At 43.6% G+C, this 21,564-nt stretch overlaps 1 protein-coding gene across 8 annotated transcripts in view; it reads right to left on the bottom strand.

The window, feature by feature from the left end:
• Positions 1 to 3,597: 3,597 nt before the first annotated feature.
• C8H10orf71 (chromosome 8 C10orf71 homolog) overlaps positions 3,598 to 21,564 on the bottom strand; it is a 99,930-nt gene continuing 81,963 nt past the window's right edge. For 6 of the 8 annotated variants that reach the window (XM_072869984.1, XM_072869988.1, XM_072869986.1 and 3 more), the window contains 2 exons: positions 15,282 to 15,452; positions 3,598 to 13,414 (listed from right to left, as the gene is read on the bottom strand). In XM_072869984.1, coding sequence (XP_072726085.1) covers positions 8,625 to 13,238 — 4,614 coding nt within the window. In that variant the 5' untranslated portion in view covers positions 13,239 to 13,414; positions 15,282 to 15,452 and the 3' untranslated portion in view covers positions 3,598 to 8,624. Of the gene's footprint in view, positions 13,415 to 15,281; positions 15,453 to 15,576; positions 15,694 to 20,338; positions 20,561 to 21,564 lie in introns of those variants that run through there. The other 2 variants (XM_072869981.1, XM_072869982.1) reach the window with 2 other exon arrangements.

Below are 21,564 nucleotides of genomic sequence, written 5' to 3'. Positions count from 1 at the left end.
CCAGGAAGCCCTTGTGAAGTGCTTCTGCTGGCAGAGACAGCAATAAGCAGCAAGGAGCAGAAAAGTCTTCAAACAGCCCAGCGTGGTATGGAGATGATGTCTACTGTGTGCTGAGTTAGTTAACAGCATATAAACAGCAAGTGGGCATTAATTTGGGGGGAATTAGGAGTGAGCAGGGGTTTAGTTTGATTTGGGCTGGGTTTAGGATTAGCCAGAATAAAAAGCATGCATTGGGATCTGTGTGGTTTTATCTATGGCCCTGGAGCATCACAGGCTCCCCCCTGCTCAGCCCTATCGGGCCTACGCTACCTTTGCTGACAATGCTGTTCCAGCAAAAGCCCATAGTACAGGTGCGGTCACACGTATAAAACCTTTACCACTTGGGTCAGATTTATTTACAGGGTGGTCTTACTGCCATGGCACAAAGCTCAGTTTTACTGACAAAGCTGTGCCCCCGAAGGAGTGCTTCAAGAGCAGTATGAATATACCATTGCTCTTACATTAGTGCCACTCTCACAGCTTGAATGTGGCTGGAAGCTTTTCAAGGACCAGGCTTTTTGGGTTTTTCAGATGAGAAGTGTAAAAACTGACAAGTATAAACCACATGGTTAGTGTCCTACTGAGCACGGTCAGATAACCTCTCTTAGCATACCCCAGGGATGCAGATATTGCACAACATTAAACATGTCTTGGATGCCCAGAAGGATATAAAACTACAAGCAGGTTCTTCTACCACTGGCAAACACAGTTAGTTAGCAGCCGGAATAGCCCCCCCCCATGTTAATACAAGACCATCAGCACGGAGCTAGTTGTATGGCAGCCGTATCCAGAGATATGGACAGTCCAGCACAAGAGGGAGCTCCGCAGTGGCTCATCGGTGGCAGCCGGCACTAGGAGCACTTGTCTGTGACTGGACCAGAAACTGTTTTCCCCTCACATAGCCATTTTGGTGATGGTGACATCCCTTTCTCATTCCAAAGTGGACAAAAAAAACCCCACAAACAAACCAGAAAACAAACACTGAAAAGAAAAAAGCCAAAACAATGTTCAGCCCAACAAATCACAAAGTAATAAACCAACTTGGACTACTGGAAACATTTTGACATATTTGAAAACTTTTGCTTTAGTTTCAACTTCTTAATACATGTTTTTTAATGAGTGATTTCTTGAAAAAGTTGTTTCAATCCAAAAGACAAGGCCTAGGACTGTTTGCTTATACATACATGTAAGCAAATGAGGACTTCTCAATAATTTTTCAGCAAATTTCCCAGCTCAGAACACAGCGGTTGAAAAAAACCACCCCAAATGTGCTTTTTTTAATCAGCAGTTTCAGTGTTGTCAAAGCAGCCTTTTTTTTTTTCATCAGAGAGGATGTTTTATTGGAAAATTCCTGTTAAGGTGCAGTCAAGTGACTTGGCTGTGTCAGTAGGTTTTTGGGCCAGTACTCCAGCTGGTATTTGACCCGGCTTGGTTTATGTTAGGGCTCATCTGGTTGCTAAGGTCAGAAGTTTACTGTTAGCAGGATCAGCGCTAGGGCCAGTTATGCTGCTCGGTTGGACTGTTGGGGCTGATCCTGTTGCCAGGAGAAGTGTTTGTTGTCTCGAGTTGATAATGCAGTGGTTTCATGAAGGGGGAGTATTAAGCAAAAGGGCTTCTCCATCTCCCTTTACAGTCCCACCTGGCCCAGCCTGGGGGACTGCTCAGGACTCACCCACTGTACCACCTTTAGCAACAGGAGTCTGCGTGAGGGTGACCACTCGCTCCTCCAGCAGGAGAGATGGAGGTATGGGGGCATCCCAGGTACACCCCCTAGTCCTGGCAAGCATATGGAAAGAGGCGAACATTCTCCTCCCCGGGGTAGTGGAACATGCCAGAGTACATGGGAAGCCCAGCGGAAAATGGAGCTCCCTTGGGCAGCCCCTGCAAGTAACAGGACACGTGGACTGACAGGTGGGAGATGCAAAGGACAGTTCAAGGGCATTGTTTAGATCCAGACACTTCAGTAGAACATGAATACTGTATCTATAATTATATATAGACACATAGACATACCTAGATACATCTCTACATAGGCATACATCCATGTATGGATGTATTATCAACAATAACGTTGTCTCATATTATAATGCAATATGACTTTCTCCTTTCATTTCTTTCTGACTTTTCTTGTTGGAAAGTTCACAAAGTCACAGCCAGTTTTGGCCTGGAATAATTCTGAAATGTTTCCATCCACATTTCTTGGGAAGGGACACAGTCTCAGGAGACCTGATCCAGGCAAGCAGCGCTTGCCAGCAGAAACCAATTCTGCCAACAGACTTTCAGCAATCTCAGTGCAATCGAAGAAAGGGTCTCTGTTGGGCCAGATCCAGTTCACATCCTCTGCAGCTTATCAGCGCTGGGAATAGAAAGAAGGATTGCTGTTTATCTCAGAGTCTGTCTGCCATCTGTGGCCTGTCAATGTAAGGAAGATCCTGAAGAAGGCCACCTTATCTTACCTGAAATGCTTCATTTTGTTGGTGACAACACTGGCATTTCTGGAAAAGCAAAAAAGCAGGGGAGCCCTTTTTTGTGTGCTCTGAATGCTGCCATTCCCTATGCAACTGGAGGGGCAGTTGTGAGAAGATGAGGCTCTGACACTGAATGCCAGAGGGTAGGAACGTGAACACACCGGGGAGCTCCAGGACAGGGGAGTCCAAGCCAGCACAGGGAAGAGTTAGCCTGTCAGGCACCTTGACTTTGACAAGCCCTGGCTTTTCAAAGCATATCTCCAGCTTTGAACATTTTTTACTTTTTGCTGGAGTTCAACTTCTTTCCATTGCTAGAAGGGTTTGAAAGATTGTCCCTGTTTCTCACAGAGTCTTCCCCCTCTCCTTCTTTCAAAGTACCCCAGGTCTCGATTTATTCGATATGGACTTTGACATGGCAAAGTGCTTATCTTTTAACACTGCAAGCTGCTTCCCCAAAGGCTTGAGTTAAATCTGCTTTAATAAAAACACAGAGCTTTAGGCAATTGGGACATAAATGATTTCTCTCCTGCACTATTGAAATGCTGCTTTCTAAGTATGTTTAATAGCATATTAGAAACAAGTCTCTAATTGGCCATAGAGTACCGAAGACCTGACCATCTAATGTAAAAAATCAACATCAAGAAAACTTTGAGAATATCAAAAAGAAGCAAGGGAAGACCACAGGTCATTTTCAGCCATTCCCTACCCATTTAAACCCCATAATTACAATATTATCTTTAACATCGGGGGACAGTGGTGAACTAAGATCATCATAAGACCAGATAATCATTCTAAAGACAAAATAAATTAATCATTGACCTCTGTTGTTATAATGAACATTTCACAAAAAACTCCACATTGAAGTTCAATTTACTCAAGTGTTCCATGTTCTTTCTATCTCCTATAAGGCTCTGAAGCAGAGTTTCCTTAATAAAAATGACTGATGTACACCAGTTGCTCCAAATTACACATTTGTGTGTATTCACTAGAGCCCATGTAACCCATCACGTACAATATCACCAGCTTCTGATGCTGCTTTTGAGTAAGACAAAGGATCAAACTTAGAGTTCTTTATTTACTCAGAAAGGAAACAGAGTATATCCCCCAAATACAGATATGCAAATCTGTCAAGGTATTCCTGGTAAAAACATAACTAGCCAACTTTTCTGTTTATGCTCTGTTATATTCAAACCACAGTAACACTTTCACTGTCAGCAAGGACTGCTTGGCTAGTCACAGATCAAAGCAGAGCGGATCTAAATAAAATTGCCAGTCTGGACAAGGACGGAGCCAAAAATCACTTTGAGAAAAGTCTCCACTGTGTCTCAATGCAACAGACAATAAGTGGACCTGAGAAGAAATGTAAAACCATCACTGACAAGACTTTGGAGACTACATACAGTCTGCAGGACTGGTTAGTAAGGAAAAAGACAAATTACATCAAGTTATACACCTGGTAACTTCCCACAGGTGGATGGGGCACAGGGAATGAGAAAGCCCTGATGTCCTCTGGGTGGTGGCAAGAAGGTGATCCTCTTCCAGTGCTGCTGGACTGGGTGCTGGCACCACATCCCCAGGGTCCTCTCGCCAGACCTCTGCCCTTGCCCAGCAGGGAGGGGGTGGGAATGATGGCAGGAGTCCTGGGCGAAAGGTGTTTCTGCCCAGCCTCCTGCTCCTTCTCTTTGGGAGGGGGAGCAAGGGGGGAGATGCCCTGCATCCAGTCATCTCCTAGATCTTTTAATTGTGTACCACACACATGCACACACAAACACACACTTCCATGTTGTCGACTTTTTCTGCCTGCATAACTGGAGATGAAATTGCAATGAGGCATAATTACAATGAAAAAGCTGGCTAGAAGTCATTCCAGTATTGTAAAACAAGTCCCATTTATTTTGTTTATTAATTAATAAATAATTACTTATTTGCAAATACAGTTGCATCGATGGAACGTGCCAATGACACACATTTTCTTGGACAGATGACTTAGGAAGGCACTGAACACCCAAAGAGGAGTTGATAAAAATCCACACATGTAGGCCATTTCAATTAAACTGCACTCGCTAAAACAAATCCAGCATTTTGCATGAGGAAATGGGAGCTCCTGGGACAGAGCCATGGCTGCAGGATGGGAGTCCAAGTCTGTTGTGTGACAACTGGACTGGAAGGCGTTGCAGTTGCCCCAGAAGGAGAAGGACGTTCAAAGGAAGGCAGTTCTGGCCCAAGAGCCAAAGACTAACTAAGCCAGGTTTGGCCTCAGCCACATCCGCCAAGGAAGCACCACAGCTGTAAACGAGCCTCGGGGCACCCAGAAATGCAACATGCAAAAAAGGCCACGTGCAGGAGAAGAGGGCAGTGAAAGCAATGGCCCTCTGTGCCCTTCAGCCTGCTGTGCTTCTGTGCATGCAAGGAGCCTGCTGTGTTCTTTAATCCTAACCACTGGCTGCTGGCAAGGCAGAATTCAGCTTAGTTTGCCTCAACACCTCTTTAACCTATGATTTAATGTCACTGTTGTTTGCATCACGAAACAGTGCTTTCCTACAACTGCTTTCATGACTATTGCACATTTCCCATAGCCCTCCCCCCCCGCCCCCCAAGAAAGAGGTCAATTCACAGCTGTCATTTTGCTTAGTAATGACCTCTTCCATCCTAGTTTCCCACAGCAGCAATGGAAAAAAAAAACAACCAACAAACACAAACAGAAAAGGGCAAGGAAAGAAAAATATTTGTTATTTGCAAAGGTGTCATTTGGCTTCCTTTTAATGCACAAACATTTTGTGTTCACCACCACAGGCATTACTGCTGTCTTATACTGATATGCAAATGGAAGTTTTATAGGTATATTTTATAGATATAATATTTTTAAATGTACATATATAGCATTGTTTATGCGCGTGCATGTGTGTGTTTGTACACACACACTCCCATGGCCTAGCAAGAAGCTGGCCAACAGTGTGGTCTAGGCCAGAGACAGGTTCGCTGGTGGGTTCATACTCAAATGGAGTCAATACCAGGCTGGGATCTGGAGCAACACTTTTATAATATCATTCACTCCCCGTGGCAAAGTGCTCTGGAGAAAGCTCTGGAGACATGATGAGAATCACTTTCATATTTATTTTCAAAACTTGGCAGTTCTGTTTGTTTCATTTAGCTACAAATGCTCCAGGTCAAAACTCCGTCTAGGACGTGCATGTTTAGAGACACAGTCCGCTGTGAATGCAGCTCCCTTAAGCTAGCAGAAAGGAGCTATTTGGCCAAAATAAAGAAGTCCTACTTGAAATATATCAGGTATCCAAGTTAGGACTGGCTCCTTTTTCAGATGCCCACATTTCACTTTGCCTTCACAGTAGAGTAAAAATACACTCTGCTTTCCTCGCATACCTAGAAGTAGTATATTGTAGGATCCCATTCTCTGCAGTAAGAGTTTAAGAAGGCCCTTGAAAAAAGGGTGCAGAAGTGTGCACATCTACAAAACAAATGACAGTTAACCAAACAAAAGGGATTTTTTAAAATGCAGCTGTATATGTTGCTTATCAAATTACCATTTCTTTTATATCTGTGCACAGATGCTTTGTATCCACAGTCTCCCCTTGGAAAGCACGCTTTTATCCTCTCCTCTAAGAGCCTGCCTACTTCTTGACTTGTGGCTGCTAAGGGCATTTAAACTTGTAATATCAAACCAAAAAAATGGCTTGTGCACTCTGCTAGGCTTTCAGATTACATAGGTTCTGTCTAAATGTACCATGAAAAATTTTAATTGATCTATTTATCTATAATTTAACATGTAGATGACATTCTGCTCTATACGGGATAGACATTATGCTGTATACAGTGACAGCAACAGAAGTGCAACATCAGTGGCACCATGTCAATTTAACAAAATATTTGTGATCAAAAAAAGAAAAATATTCATAATAGGAGCCATTTCCCTTAATTTAACAACTTGAAAATTGATCCTTGCTCCTGAAACACTCTTGATTTTCAAATTCTTTTTTATTTATTTCAAAATGAGCCCTTTCCCAGGGGAGACTGCATTTTCTGAGTTCCACATGAAGTTGGTTTTAAAAATTTTAATGTTTGCAGAATGGCATCATAGGATAATTCAGGCTGCAAGGGATCTCAGGAGATCTCTGGATGAACCTCCTTCTCAGGAAGGGTCAGCTCTGAGGCCAGCCCAGGTTGTTCAGGGCTTTATCCAGTCAGGTGTTGAAAACTTTAAAGGGTGGAGACTGAACAATAAATATTTATTCAAATACGGGCATTTGGCTGAATGTGCTCAAAACCCAAACCAAACCAGTGCAAGCTTCTCCATTTCCACCCTACACCTCTGCTGCAACTGTCCCTGCCAAATCACAAGACGGAAAGTTTGACACAACTCTGCATAACAGGTAAAATGGACTTTAGAAAACCATTAAAGGCCAAATCCAAACCCCGCTGAAATCAATTAAGAGATACCCTTAGTGTCTGTCTAGCCCCTCTGTGGAAAATGTTTTAGCAAACAGCACTGACGAAAGGAAGTGTCTGATGGGATCAGGACAGTTTCTGAATGCACGGCTCTTGTCAGGGATGGAGGAAGGCTAGGAGCTGAGTCCGGGTTAGGGAAGGAGCCAAACCACCAAGTGTTGTGGTCCGTGTCCTGAGAGCAGCCTCGGTCCTGGGAAATTAAGAATTTACTGAAGAAAACCTCTATCATAAATACTAAAACTGGGAGAGTGGGGCAGTGCCTGTGTCCCATCTCCACCTTGTATTTATTAGCAAAAGGCCCGATTCTTCCCTTTCTTTTCAGGAAGTCAAGAGTCATTTCACTGAAAACAATCCTGTAAAAATAGCCTGAGATGTGAATCAGGCTGAAAGTCACTGGTATAATTCTTCCTTAGAGCTCCTGCACTTCAGTTTGAATTGGGGAAAACAGCATGAAAATGAGACAGAGAAAAAGGAAACCAATACCCCAAATATAGATATTTATAAGCAGGCATATTACATTCAATTTTTCCATCGTTTCACCAAGGTTCTCTCATTATCTATGATGATAAAAAAGAGTTTATGCAAGGATTAGTGATATTTTGATAGAGATCTTTCAAAGAAAATTGATAATCCAAAGAAGCACTTTTCTAGAAATTAATACTTGGGTTGTTTTGTATCTCTTTTTTTTTAAATCACAGAATTCACAAGGCCAAAATTAGGTACAATGTTTTTCAGGTTTTAAAAGTTAGCACTGTATTTCAGTGGGAGCCTGAAAACAAAACAAAACAAAAAACACTTCAATTATAATAAGCAAAGGTCTTCTCATCCTAACAAAAAATTAAATACCATTATGGGATTAATTCAACCTTGCTCCTTACCAAAATATTTCAGGCCAAGTATCAAGATAAATTGAAGTTTGAAGCGGCATTATAAATAACCCCTGACTCTAAGGGAACTTATTTGGAGATTATCAAGAAATATAAAGAATTCAGCAGCATGTTAGTGGACACTGCAAAAGTATATGAGAAGTCTAGAGCAGCTGCAACTGTATTCTGGTTGTTTCAAGGTTTTTTGACATGGCTGTTGTATTGTGCATCCAGTATACAATCTTCTTGTCAATAACATCTGGGCAATCAATGTGTGCAAAAAATGAATCTTGGATTTATGGCATATTTGTAGCCATATGCTTTCTACCTGTCAATATAGTTCAAAGGCAGTGAGTGACGAAAGTTCAGTAGATGTGGCATCTGTCTTAGGTCTCGTAAGTTGGACAGTATGGTCTCATAGGTTTTACATTGTGTCATGTATCATGCCACACATCTGGGCAAAAGGACACTTGCTTTAGCAATCCCAGCCATCAAAATGGCGAAGCAGCAGCAGCAGCAAGCAGTGGCTTCATACTGTTGTATTTATTTGTTTAGCTGGCATTGCCCCTTCGTCTCACTGATAATTTGGTGCTTACTCAATTTCACACTTCTTCAGAGTGATCATCTTTTAACATGGTCAGCTTTCATTTTCCTTCCCACCCAAACCACAGTGAGATTCAGACATAAAGTGTTGTACAAACATCAAATCTGCATGTGCTTTTGTGTGCATGTGTCTGTCCAAATGGTTCTTAAAAACACTAGCTGGCATATTTTGTTACTTCAGTTTTCAAGATACTCCTTCAGCAGCAAAATCATCTAAATCGGTGAGGGACACTACATCCGTATTTGGGATTGGACTCATGTCCTTTCGTAAGCGAACTGGAGTTTCTTCAGCATCTTGATAGTAAGGGTAAGAGGCTGGTTCAATATAGGGCTGGGTATCCACAGCTTCAGTATATCTGTAGTCCTGCTGTCCATCTTCAGGTAGTTCAGCTGGTTCTCCTGGTACAGCCGGCATTAACCAGGTAGGTTCGGAGAGCTGAGAAGGTGACTTCAGCACTGCTACAGAGGAAGCTGGTAAAGGCAGCACTCTAGGGTAGGAGGCATAGGGAGAATTCATAATTTCTGAAGAGGGGGGCTGGTATAAGTTCCCTTCTGAGGAAGGGACTGAGACTTGAACATATTTGCCAGTTTCTGGGTCATAAAATGTCTTTAGATTAACTTCAGCTGGTAAATCAACTACATAGTATTGGCCAGAGTCAGGGTCTTGGAGGAGTTTACGCTGGATGGAAGAGGGTGAAGGGCTTACTGCTGATGCACCACTGGGTCTTCCTGTACTGGTTTCTGTGGGAGTAAAAGTTGAGTGAGGGGCAGGATGGAGAGGAGAATATCCCAAGGATGAGGGAGATGCTAGTGTCTGTCCAGAATTAGAAGACTTTCTCCCTACAGCATCTGTATGCTCAGTCTGATGGTTTTTCTGCTGCTCTTGCATTTTTTTTCTCCTGCTTGCCAGCTTTTTGGCCCGCCGTAGAGCCTTTTCTGTTTTCGGTGGCACAGCAGGAGGCTTGCCTGCTGCTCTCTCCCCAAGTCCCCTGGGCTCCAGTCTCTCAGCTTTCCCTGCAGAATCAGAAGGCAGATTCCTCTGTGCTGAATCAAGTATCTCTTCTGCAGATATATCAGCTTGGCTCTTTAGCACCATGTTTAGCAAGGCAGGGTTTATAACATCCTCTGTCTCTCTTATTGGCTTGTCTGATGATGAACTGGCAGCAACAGAGTGCATCGTGCTGCCTGACCTGGGGCTTTTAACAGCAGAGCGTGCAAGACTGTCTAACAAAACCGGTGCACCTTCCATATGCAGGATGTCCTCTAAAGCTTCATGGGATACAGGAGAATATGTGTGGTCCTCTGATATGGAGCCAGTCACAGGGGAAATGGTCTCCCTAGTGATTATTTTTTTCGCACAAGAGCCTCCTCTGCGATTAGATAAATGATGATTCTTAAAGTAATTCATCTTTCTTTCTGTGGGATAGCTGGTGTTGTTTTGTGCTTGGTCATTTTCCAGACCTAAGTTTGGCTGTGTTAAGCTGTGTCTTGCCTTCCTAGTCTGGGGCTTCTCTTTCCTTCTGCAGACACTTTCCTCATTCATTTTCCCAACTTTATTTAACAAAGCACAAGTCTCTTCATCTTCTTCCATCAGCTTCCCCAACGAAAAGCTCTCTGTACCTTCTAGAAGGCTGGGATCCAGTGTTGCTGAAGTACATCCAGGCTCACTGGCCTCTTTCCCTCTGTCGATTGCTCCACCCCTCACGTTCTGTTGCTCTCTGCTCCTCGATGCCGACCAGCCTACCTCCTGGGCATGCAACATGTTTCGGTGCTGCTTGTTGTGCTCTGCTGGGGGCACAAACCTACTTTCCATTTCCTTATAACTGCTGCTCATTGCATCATCCAGGGAAAAGGACCTGAACAGGGGCAGCTTGACAGCCCTTATTACCTGAGGTGACCTGAATGTATTATCTTTAATCATAAACAGACTGGGTTTGGTTGAACTTGAAGATGGGGGTGTTTGTGGCTCCTCAGACCTGGGGATGGACATGTCCCTTATACTGTCAGAAGCAGAATCTATGCTGTTGTCCTCTTCCCTTTTCTCTGTCCTTAGTTGGTCTTTCATCAAGCTCCTCTGTTCATTCCCAGTAACCCTACCCTCCTTCTTCTCTGCTGCACCAGTACCAGAGCTGATACAAGCATAATATTGCAGTTCATCTTCCCCTCTCTCCTTGTGGCTTTTCTTACTCTCTGCACTTTCTCGGCTTTCTTGAAGGCATGCCTTCTGCATCAGGGGCACCAGTGGAAATGGCTCCTCCTGAAGTGGCTGCTCTACCGTGGAGACGAAAGATTGCTCCGAAGAACTACTGCTTCTTTTGCCTTGTGCTTCATGGCCAGTCACCACCATACTGGTTTGGATGTCACTGTGAGGCACATCCTCTGCTGGTGAGAGCTGGTTTGGGAGTGTTTTGAAGGCAAACTCTTTGTTCTGATTAGCAGCTTGTCTCTCATTTTCCTCACCCTGGACACTGGGATTTTGCATGAGCTGTCCAGCTGTTGTATCTGCATTGTCTCTACCGAATGGTTTCCGTGCTGGATACTGCAGATGTTTCCTTAAATCAGGTTCATTTGGTTCATGTCTGAACAAGGGGAAGTTTTCATTACCTCTTGTGTTTTTAACCAGATCTTCATGTTTTGAATCATCTTGCTGCAAGTTGTCTCCAGTTTGGTAAAATAAAAGGTCCCCTGTTGTCTGGGGTGAACTCAAAGTTAGGTAATTGTCTGTAAAAAGTCCAGTTAAATCAGTTTTATTGTCCTTTTCGTGAACACTGCCAGACAATATGGAGGTTATATCACTCGATTCACCTTTCTCTGTAATATTTTTGTTACTTTTTTCTTGTAAAGCTGAGAATGAGGCATTAATTTTTGTACTCTCCTGTATATTTTCCCTAGCTTTATTTTTCTCCTCCAAGGCCCTTAACAGGGGAGAAGGGGTGTAAATGCTTTTAACACGTTTACGCACATCCTTCAAGTTGAATAACAGACTCGATGCTTTTGATTTGTAACTATCCCGAGACCTGTAATCGCCAAACGCACTCCCCTCATGGTCTCTCACTGCCACGCTCTCAGTGGGAGGAGGTGTCAGCGGGATCAGGTCGCTTTCCGCAGGGTCTACCTCCTGTTTTGGTGGTATGATGGGTGTTAAGAGTTCAGTGATGTTGAAAGAGGGACTGATCGATCCAGGGGAGTTTACCTGTTTAGCCAGAGGAGTCACATCCAGACCAGATTCAGCACCAGTTGCCTTTTCAGACAACGAAACTGTCTCGTCGCTGGCTGTGAACTTCTCCTTTGAAGTCTGTTTCTTCTCTGCTGCCCCTTTTGTAGCCCTCTGTCTCCTCCAGGGTGGACAGCTATTGCCCAGTTGGGGACTGAGAGCCTCCTCTTTGGTTAAGGTGGCCAGGGGTCTGGGTGGAGGCGGGCTGGGTGCCTGGGACATGGGTGAGGGTGAAACCATACTGTAGGACACGGACTGGGGTGAGATGGAGGCTGGGGACATGGCAGGGGGTGAAAGCTGAGCTGGCATTGGGGGTGGTGGCACAGGAGGGGCTTCAGGGGTAGGGGGTGTTGGAGGATGGCCCTGCTGGGTGGGGGGTGGAAGAGGAAGCGCCTGCGGGACAGGGGGTGGCCGAGGAGGACCCTGGTGCGCACGGATCCTAGGGGGGGGTGCGGGAGGAAGAGCAGCGGAAAATTCGGTTTCTGAAGGGAGGGGGCCCTGAGGTACATATACAGCTGGGAGAGGGATGCTGAAAGCAGCTTCTGGTGGAGTTGGCTCCATCTGAAAATCTTTCTCCTGCTTCTTAGCAACAGTGACCTTGGCAGGTGGTAATTTATGTTCACGGGTGCGGGATCCTTTAATAAATGGTGCTTCTTCCAGGTATGTAAGACCTTCCTTTTCTGTTTTTATATCAACAAATTCCTCCTTTTCAGTCAGTTTTTTATGATGAACATTCCATGATTCAAAAGCACTATTCTCACTGTGAAGAAAATTACCTTTTTTTGCTGGCTCATTAACTTTCACACTTCTGTTTTTTAAAGCCTTTTTAGATGAACGGGAAAAATTTGACTTGGCTACTTTTGACATCTCAATCAGCACAGGATAATAACCATCAGAGCCACAATAACTCAGGTCTAACTTATTAAGTCTTTTCTGTGGCTCATGTTTGCTGCTGAGACAGTGGCTACCTTGACTAGCCTCAGAAAATTCAGAAAGTTCCTTGTGGATGCTTAAAATGGCTGTGTCATCCCAGCAAGCCATATCATTTCCATGATTTAATTTACATTTTTGAAAGCTATTCTTAATGGGCTGCTTAAGGGCTATCAGGGAACCTCCTGACCCTTGGTCTGCAGTCTTATCAAATGTCTTAATCAATGAGGACACTTTCGAAACATGTTTATTGTTCCTTGGACCAGGGACTGGCAAATTCAGCTTTTTCCTTTCTGTGGCAAAGGTGTTATTTTTAGCAATCCTTTTCTCCTCCGGAGCACACTTTGGTAACTGCTGGAATGTTGAAGCCCATATTGTATGTTCACTGTTTCTTGCTGTTAGCTTGTTACAGACATTGCTTTTTTTGATGGTATGGTTTAACGTCCCTGGGTGAAATTTAGCAGAGAATTGGAGGGCGAAGTCAGGTGAAATGGCAAGATCTGGTTCATTGTAAGAGTCTTCGAGTTCTGCCACACACAAACTTTTGAAAGCCCGGTCTGTGAGACTGCTCACCTCTCTGTCTGTGTCATCCAGGAGACTCCCAATACTTGAGGAGTCACTATGTCCTTCTGTATGTTTCTTATTTCCCTGCATTGTTCATGGGAATCATGAATTAATTATCCAAAGGATTAATTTCAGGTGTCAAATAGGCAGATGATTGTGTTGGATGGTTCCAGCTGTTTGCAATTCACAAGCACAAAGCGATTCCTCCAGACAGTGCTGCTACACATCGATTCGTCTTACGGAATAGCTGAAGGAAACTTTCTTCTCTGCAAAGCCAAAAATTATAAATTACAATTTTTCTATATTAACACTATTAGACAGAGAGCATTTTCCAGATATATCAGTCACTGACTAATTTGGTCCCACATGTATTCTAAAGAAAACACTAGCAACACAATAAACAACATGAAAAATAATTGTTATTTTGGTCAATTCAGGTAGCTCATGGTAGATAGTTAAACTTCTGGAAAGTGCCATTAAGAAAAGTGGTTTCAACTCACATTCTTTACTTGGGCTCTTAAACAAGGATATAAGAGCCAAATTTCAAGTACTTCCCTTTCCATACCTCCAACTATAAACACTTCCAAGTGCTGTGCATGTATTTAGCTAAGAAGGTTAGCCATTTTTTGGCCAGAAAGAATTAATAATAAAAAGGGAGAAAACTTACTTAATGAAAGAAAAGTTGATAAAACTTACTTGGCAAGCCATCATAATTAGAATTTAAAATATTTTGTGAAAAATAAAGTTATTATAGAAGATTTTATTCTCACTCGTCTGTTAGCTCATGACTGTGGAAAATGGAGTCTATAGAAGTGAACCGGCTTGTATCAGGCTGGAGCTTTGCTGTGACAATTCCCCTGAGCAGAACCCTTGTTTGAGAAAGCAGAATGGCACCACAGGTAAAGGGGATTTCCTGTGCATTAGCATGTTCCAAGAAAATATTGCTGAGGTAACATCCTTTAGCCACCTATATCCAGATATGGTTGGTTGGTATATTGAAACGGAAGAGGCTGCTAATACCAGCTTGGCCAGCAGAAGGCAGGAGTGCCTAGGGGACTCTAGCAGACCCACTAAAGGAGCACAGGGAACATTTGGTTTCAGTTCCAGAACTGCTGAGAGCAAAAGGTAACTCATTCAACACAATTATAAAATATCACAGCCTTCCATTAACCCCTGATTACGATGCACAGTCAGGGCCCACAGCGTTGTGGTTTTTGGCTATCTCCACATCAGTCTGAAGACAGGATGGGGGAATCTTTGGATGGAACAAGTATAAGCAAAATAGACCCTTCAGCTATACTTGAAATCTACACTCTGAAACTCATGTTTACTCTGTAAACTCTTCAGATACTTATTCTCACGTTCAAGGGCTTGAGCAGGGTATTGACTAAACTACAGCAAGACTCAGTTTAAAAGCATGTTCAAGAGCTAGCTAAAAGGAAAATCCTTTTAGACTCCTTAAGGAAAGTCTGATCTGTATCTCCATTTCCCGGTACAATTGCATCATTAACTTGTGATGAGCTGAAACACCACAGTTCACATCTACAGCAGCTTCTATACAGGTGGAAGCTGTCTCCATCTCAAGCTTGGATTCACTGTAGAACTGAGCAATGAAATCCGGATCCAGATTTCAGACCCTCCAGCTGTCCAAATCCATGATTCCACTTTGGCCCATCTCAGTAAGACTCTTGGAAAGGGCATGTTTTTCCCCGTGATGACTCAGTGCTGGTCAAAGTATGAAAAGACAGAGGAACTGGGCTTAATCAGCTGAGTTAATCAGGCTCAGTTGTTTCTTCAAACTACTCACCTTCCTTTTCTATTTAAAAAAACCTCAGCCAACCTATTTTTAGACTTGAAGTATCATAGTGAATCTTGATTCTGTCCTTCCAGCCATACAATTCCAATGACTTATGCAGAACTACAATAGATTTACACCAGAAATAAAACGAGCTTAATAGAGCTTCTCCATTTTACTTTGTACAAAGATTTTTCAAAAGTGAGTTTCACTCCCCCCACTGCACATACATTTTTGTGTATAATGCAGCAAGAAAAAAAGAGAAGACAAATGAAAGGCCATCCCGCTCTCGGTTTTGATTCTTAACTGTTATATGAACGGGAAGTACAGGTACATACCTGCCATGTAATTTTGCTTCTCATCTTTAGAACTCCCTCTCACGCTTGCATTTGGCTTCATTTCTGACCATCTTTAGTGAGGAGATAGAAAAAGTCCAGTGATGTAGATTCGACAGAAGTAGTGTCCTGGGATGTTTACGACCTTCAGCATTTTTTGATCTTAAGTGAACTCTGCAATTTGAAAACAAAGACATTTCTTTGCATCATCTGAAGATTGTCTTGTGCTGTATTCATTCATTTTTTTGTTCATTCACATTTTACAACCATTTTAGGAATGATTTAGAGGATTTCTTACCAAAAGAGACAGGTATCCATCCCAGAGTGATAATAACCAGATACCTTGAGAGTTTGGTAGCTTGTGGAGTCCAGTCAGGTTCCTAGCAAACAACTATCACAACCTCCAGCACTCTCTGGTAGCCCCAGCAGGGACTAACAGCTGAGTGAGCAATGGTTTCCTGGCAGTCTGCCCATTGCAAAGGCTGGGTGACATCTCCAGGCTAAAAAGAGGGGTTGTGCCAGATGACTTCTTCCCTGCTGCTGTCTACGTCCCTGCTGTGCCACCCTTTCAGAGGCACCGCAGAGGAAGATGTGTGCCTTCGCTCCACCTGTATATGACTGCCTACTGCCGACAAGTACAGACAGACATCAATCTGGTGGACTGGGAACTAATGCAGGTGAGGTTTGAAAGTCCATCCTTTTCACTGTCCTTGTTGTAAAGGAGACGAAAGGTGGACAGCTGGGATGGTGAGGGGCAGTAAACAAAACACCTTTTTGCTTCCATGCATGAACCAGAGTCAGGAGATGCTAAAGGAAAGCTCAGCTATGGTGAACGTGCATTGCTGCAGTCCTTTTGCTGCGGAGACTCCCAAGGTTCAGGCTAGTTTGTTTAATCTTTGCAAGAGTATATCCATTTCCTACAAGGAGAACTGCCTGGCCCTGAGGTAATGCAAATAGCACATAGGTGTAGATACAGTAGATTTTCCTGAAGCAAGGCTGTCCTCTAAGGAAACTTTTGTGTCAGCTCATGGTATTCAAAACAAACTGGCAAAAGCATCAACAAAGGCTCACCCACTGGGATGGTCTCCTGCACCTTACCTGAAGAAGGACAGTTGTCAGTGTTAGTTTAGGGACAAGCCTGTACTAATCAATCAGAGCTTTTTGTTGTCCGTTTAAGATGTCTGAGTAAAAAAAAGTAAAAGCAAAGAAAAAAACCCCAATGCTATGTCTGGTTGCAGCCAGATGTAAAAGGGCATCCTCATTGCAGAGATGTGTACTCAGTTATCTCTTTGCTCAGAGGTTAAATTACAATTTTACTGCTTCTGTGGTACTCTTAACTGTGCAAAGCCAACACAGCTGTGAGAGATTGTGATTATGTTCTGGCTCACTCATCAACGGGGCTGTTGACTAAATTCCAGTGGCACAATGTTTATCACTATTTATTGGTGGTGGTGCCTGAACTAGGAGGAAGCTTGGCTTTCAGATCTCATGGACAGAGGTCTGAAGAAACATCTTGTCCCTTGTAAACTGAGAACATTTGCTGAAAAGTGAGTAGGGTAACAATAAACATGGAGATCATGATGTAATCTCAATTATTTTCCTAGATGGAGTCACTGTTACAAAAACAACTCAGCACCACTGATTAAAAAAGAACAGCGACTGTCATTGTCTCTGAAACCCTTGTGAAGATCTTTGTCTCTCCTGACTGTAATACTAGTACTTGGGCAGTGTAATGTTTCAAGCTGGAAAAGCTGTATCTACACCAAGTGTTCAAGGTGCAGATCACTACCGGGACTGGATTGAAACAGCAGCACTGTACTGATTTGGTTATCCCTTGTATAGGTATGATGGCAACTTCTGAACTTTGGGCAAAGAAGCTGTTCATGGCTGGTTTAATAACTTGGTAAAGTCCCATTTCTTTATCTTTTTGGACAAACATGGCAGCCAGCAAGCAAGGTGCTGTGTTTGAGCTTAGGTCAGGATTCAGTTAGTTAAAACATTTAAGGATTTCTGAATTTAGGCTATTTTTAAGACAGAAGGCAACGCTGGGCAATTGGAACTGCTTGGGAAATGCTGAAAAACATGTGAGGTGTTTTCAGTAGGCATCACCTGATACGGGCTACCGAAAAAGCTTGCATGAATGTAGAGATTTCAAGGAGCTTAATCAGAAACCAACCTCCCCTCTCTTTTAAATAGGAGGCTTTTTTCAGTGGCTCTCCTAAGTGCCTAGCAAGTTGTGATGAGGAGGTTAAATTACAGAGACTATTCCTGGCCTGGCACAGACTGAATGTCAACTTTTTTCACTAAACAAGAGCTGGGCAACCCAGCAAACTTGGCTGGAGTGTGTGACATCACTGCTGCTGCAATATATAAAGGGCCGGTTGATTCCCCCACCCCCCTTGGGCTGGTATTTGGCTGAAATGTGCCGTGAGACATCGCAGTGGCATTTTGGCAGTGCCCTTGGGAGTTGCATAGCAGTCTGAAGTCAGCAGCACTGCATTTCCCTTGATGATGGGAAAAGAAGGGAGATGGAGGGAAGGTTTGGGTTTTTTTAAAATCTTTGTGAGCTGTTTTCTTCATGTGGTGCTCTCTGTATGGCATCCATTCACAGCTCCAGCCCAAAACTCAGAGCCCTATGGTGACTGCTGGCTGAGGTTTATTTAGCAGCATGCTCTACTCATGCACACGCTGCCGCTGCTGCTTTGGGCTTCCAGGGGCTCACCATGACAAATACTTAGTGCTTCTTACCACGGAAAACAGGAGAATCCCCAATGAATTGATGACTTTTTTGCATAGGTGCATGTTTGTTCACGGCACACATAGGAGCTCATAATCAGATGAGAGGGCTGGATGGAAACAGGCCTGTTCACCTATGTGTCATCAGGCTGAGACAACACTCCCAGCTGATAGCAGCTCCTCACTAGCCCAAGCAGGGCTGGCTCAGTGAGCTCTCTTGGGTATCACCAGAAAGTCCTGTGTGGCAGCAGCAATCAGTATGTGAATGGCTACTGGGTGTGCTGCTGTCGGTCAATGATCGCAGCACCGCTGTTTTCATTTTGCATTGAGGAAAACAGACATAAAGGTGTCAGGGAGTTAAAGGTCACCCTGTGAGTCCCTGTCAGAGACAAGGAGCCAGAAGGATGTCCAGGAGAAAGGGAAGAGCCCTGTCGTCTGGTGTAGAATACCTAAACATCACTTGCGCTGGGCTGCTTGGACTGCCAAGAGCGTGTGGGCTGGTTATATTGGGCCAAATGCTCCCTCTGATCTGCTCTGCTGCCTGGGCAGCGTCAGGCACACTGCCTCTCTGAGCAGCCCTTGGGGCACATGGACCGGGGGGAAGATCACAACACCCTCACCAAGGAGGAGAGCTGCCTGGCAAGAGAGACAGTAGTGCTCCAGCCACATTTCCCCAAACTGTCAAGAAAGGCAATTTCTGGATTAAGAGGGTCATAAGGTGAATGCTATTAGCACAAGCCTCCATTTCCCTTATCCAACAAGATCACTTTCATCTATGCTTTGCGGTCATAAAGGGTGGCCAAAGTGAATTCTCCTGCTCGGGGAAAGCGAATTTGCCTAAGTACAAATACCTGCTCCAGCTGATGGAGGGTGGAGAACTAGGTCAGTCCAGCTTAGAGTGAAGATCTCAAACACTGACAGAAATGACTAGCATAGAACAGGGTGACTTCAGCTATTCCAGCATCAGATCTTTGATCACTGCACTGGGAAGCAAGGTGAAGGAACTATGTGTCTGGACCAAACCAATGTAGACTGGGGTCCATTCCCCTTGAGGATTTGGCCCAGCAATTGTGTCTCGAACAGCTTGTCCTGCACCAGAGAAGAGGAGAGACTGTTCTTGACTTTGGGCCAACTTCTGTTCTCAGTTACACTGGTATAAATCTAGAGTCATTTTACTGACGTCAGTAGAATAAGTGAGAACAGAATTGGTGACTCTAAATACATCTACTTCCTAAGCCAACACTGGTGCGCTATCCAGAAGGCTACATAAGTAACTGTAACCACAGTAAAGTGAAATCCAACATCTCTGAAGAGCCAGACCTCATCCCCAGGTGGCATTCAGACCAACACGCGAAGGAAAGAGATTTGGAACCAATACCATATTGCTATGCCACCAAATCATGTCCTCTGGACAATTCTGATTTTCTAACCTCTATCACTCACCATGACAATAGCAGTGCATTTGGGATAAAGTAATTTTGCTCTTTTCTTCAATATTCACTAGAATATCTAGACCTAGGAGTGGTGTGGTAGACATTGTGCAGTCCCAGACTGGACCAGCAGACCTGGCTGTCAATCTGAATTGCCATCCTATGGACGCTACAATCTTTTGGAAATGTGTTTGTTTGTGTGTGTGATGGGAGGATGTTCTCGTTTAGATTGTTTTTGAAATTTCACATGGAATAAAGATTCTGAAGATAAATTATATTATAAATTTCAAAATTTCATTCATAATTTAAAAAAAAATCTTTTCATTTCAGATTTTTTCACTATTTTTACACTATAGGCCATGAGAAGTAGCATGTAATATATAACATAATAGTTAAAATAGTATATTATTACTGTTCTTAAGTCAGAGAAGGTGTATACTATTTAACATTAACTGAAACTTTTCATTTTATTTTCTATGTCAAACAATACTCATGGTATTCCAACAGAGAGTGTGATCTTGTTTTGAAATTTCCCTAAGTAAATATTCCAAATGATCAAAAAAATAATTTCCATTCATCTTTCTAGGGGAAATGTCGTTAAAATGAATATGATTGTGATTTTATTTGTTTAATCAAACCAGTTTTTTCTGAAGAAAAGACAGCTGAAGTCTTTTTCTCCCAGTGAGCTCTACTGATGCTAGTGCATCTGTTGCCATGGGAGCTGGAACCAGGGACTCATCAGACTCACAGCTCAAGGAAGGTAAGTGCAACCTGGTGAAAGCACGAATGCAAGGAGGGAGTGTACCTAGCCAATGACCTTGTGTTATGTATCCTGCTCTGTGTCCTTTCCCCAAAGGATGTGGGCCTCTTCCAGGCCCCAGCTGGAACGCTTACCTCTTCAGCTTAGACCACAAAGCTTCAAGCACTGGGAGATGAAGACCTCACGTGAAGAAAAATGGGAGGAACAGAGACGGCTTGTGACAGCTATGGAGAATCATGGCAAGGCTCTCTACCTTTCCCTTTCTGGTTCAATGGCAAAGACCCAACAGTTATTTCCAGCTGGTCTCCGGACTGCCTTTCCCAATGTCCTCCAAATGCCCCATCCTGCCAAGAGGCCTGTCAAGTTTGGAAGAAGGAGATGTCTCTCAGAATGGGTTGTATCTGGACTGAGGCTTTCTTGCAACTCCTGTTCAGTCCTTCCATTACCTGAGCCCTATCCACTGCCTTTGAAGAGTCAGTAACATGCAGAAATGATGGAGGAAGTCAAAGGCACAGAGCGCATGACTAACACAGGCAAAGGGCAGGTGCAGGACTTGACAAACAGCACAAGTCTACGAGAATCACAAGGCAAAGGGATGGTGCTCCTCCCATGACCTGAAGTCAGCACAGACAACTGACATTTAAGCAACTGAACCCAAACAGTGCATTTCTTGGCATTAAATGTCTGACTGGAAAAGGCCACTGTCTGTAACTAGGTCAGTCATTATATACTGAGATATTTATACAGCTCCCCAGTAATATGGTACATGAACACCTCGTGGTTATTTATCCTTACAAACTGTCCCACTGCAAGCAGGATTTCTGTCTCATTTACAGATCAGCAGCTAAGGCCCAGCTTCAACTGACTGATTTGCCCAAGACCAAACAGGGCATCTGTGGCAGGGGAAGGAACCAAATCCATGTTTTCTGAATCACACAAGAAGAGCTTAACCCTTACCAGTTAAGGCAAAAATGTGCCTTCCCACTGTCCCTCATAGGGCATGGTACTTTACCATGAGCATCTGCAAAAAAAACCCCTTCAGCTGAGTATGGTGCTGTAGCTTGGCATTATACTGTATAGTGAAATCCATACGGATTCACAGGTGACTGACTTACTGCAAAGATCTCAGCTCCGCCTCAGGTTCTTGATACCTATATCTCTCTTTGAGATCATGAAGACTCAAGCCTTCCTCGCTAGTTCAAGGTGACAACTGACATTGCATTGGTACAGCCCCTCCACTGAGCACTGACAGGATTTTGGATGATGAGACAGGTATTCATCTCCTTTCATTTAGTCTCAAGCAAGGCTTAGAGGATGAAAGCTGCTGAGTTTTCACTTCCCAAGTGGAAGAAAGGAGATT

The sequence above is a fragment of the Ciconia boyciana genome, chromosome 8 (assembly GCF_034638445.1).
Source record: "Ciconia boyciana chromosome 8, ASM3463844v1, whole genome shotgun sequence".
Lineage (NCBI taxonomy): Eukaryota > Metazoa > Chordata > Aves > Ciconiiformes > Ciconiidae > Ciconia > Ciconia boyciana.
This window is presented reverse-complemented; position numbering and strand designations above follow the sequence as displayed.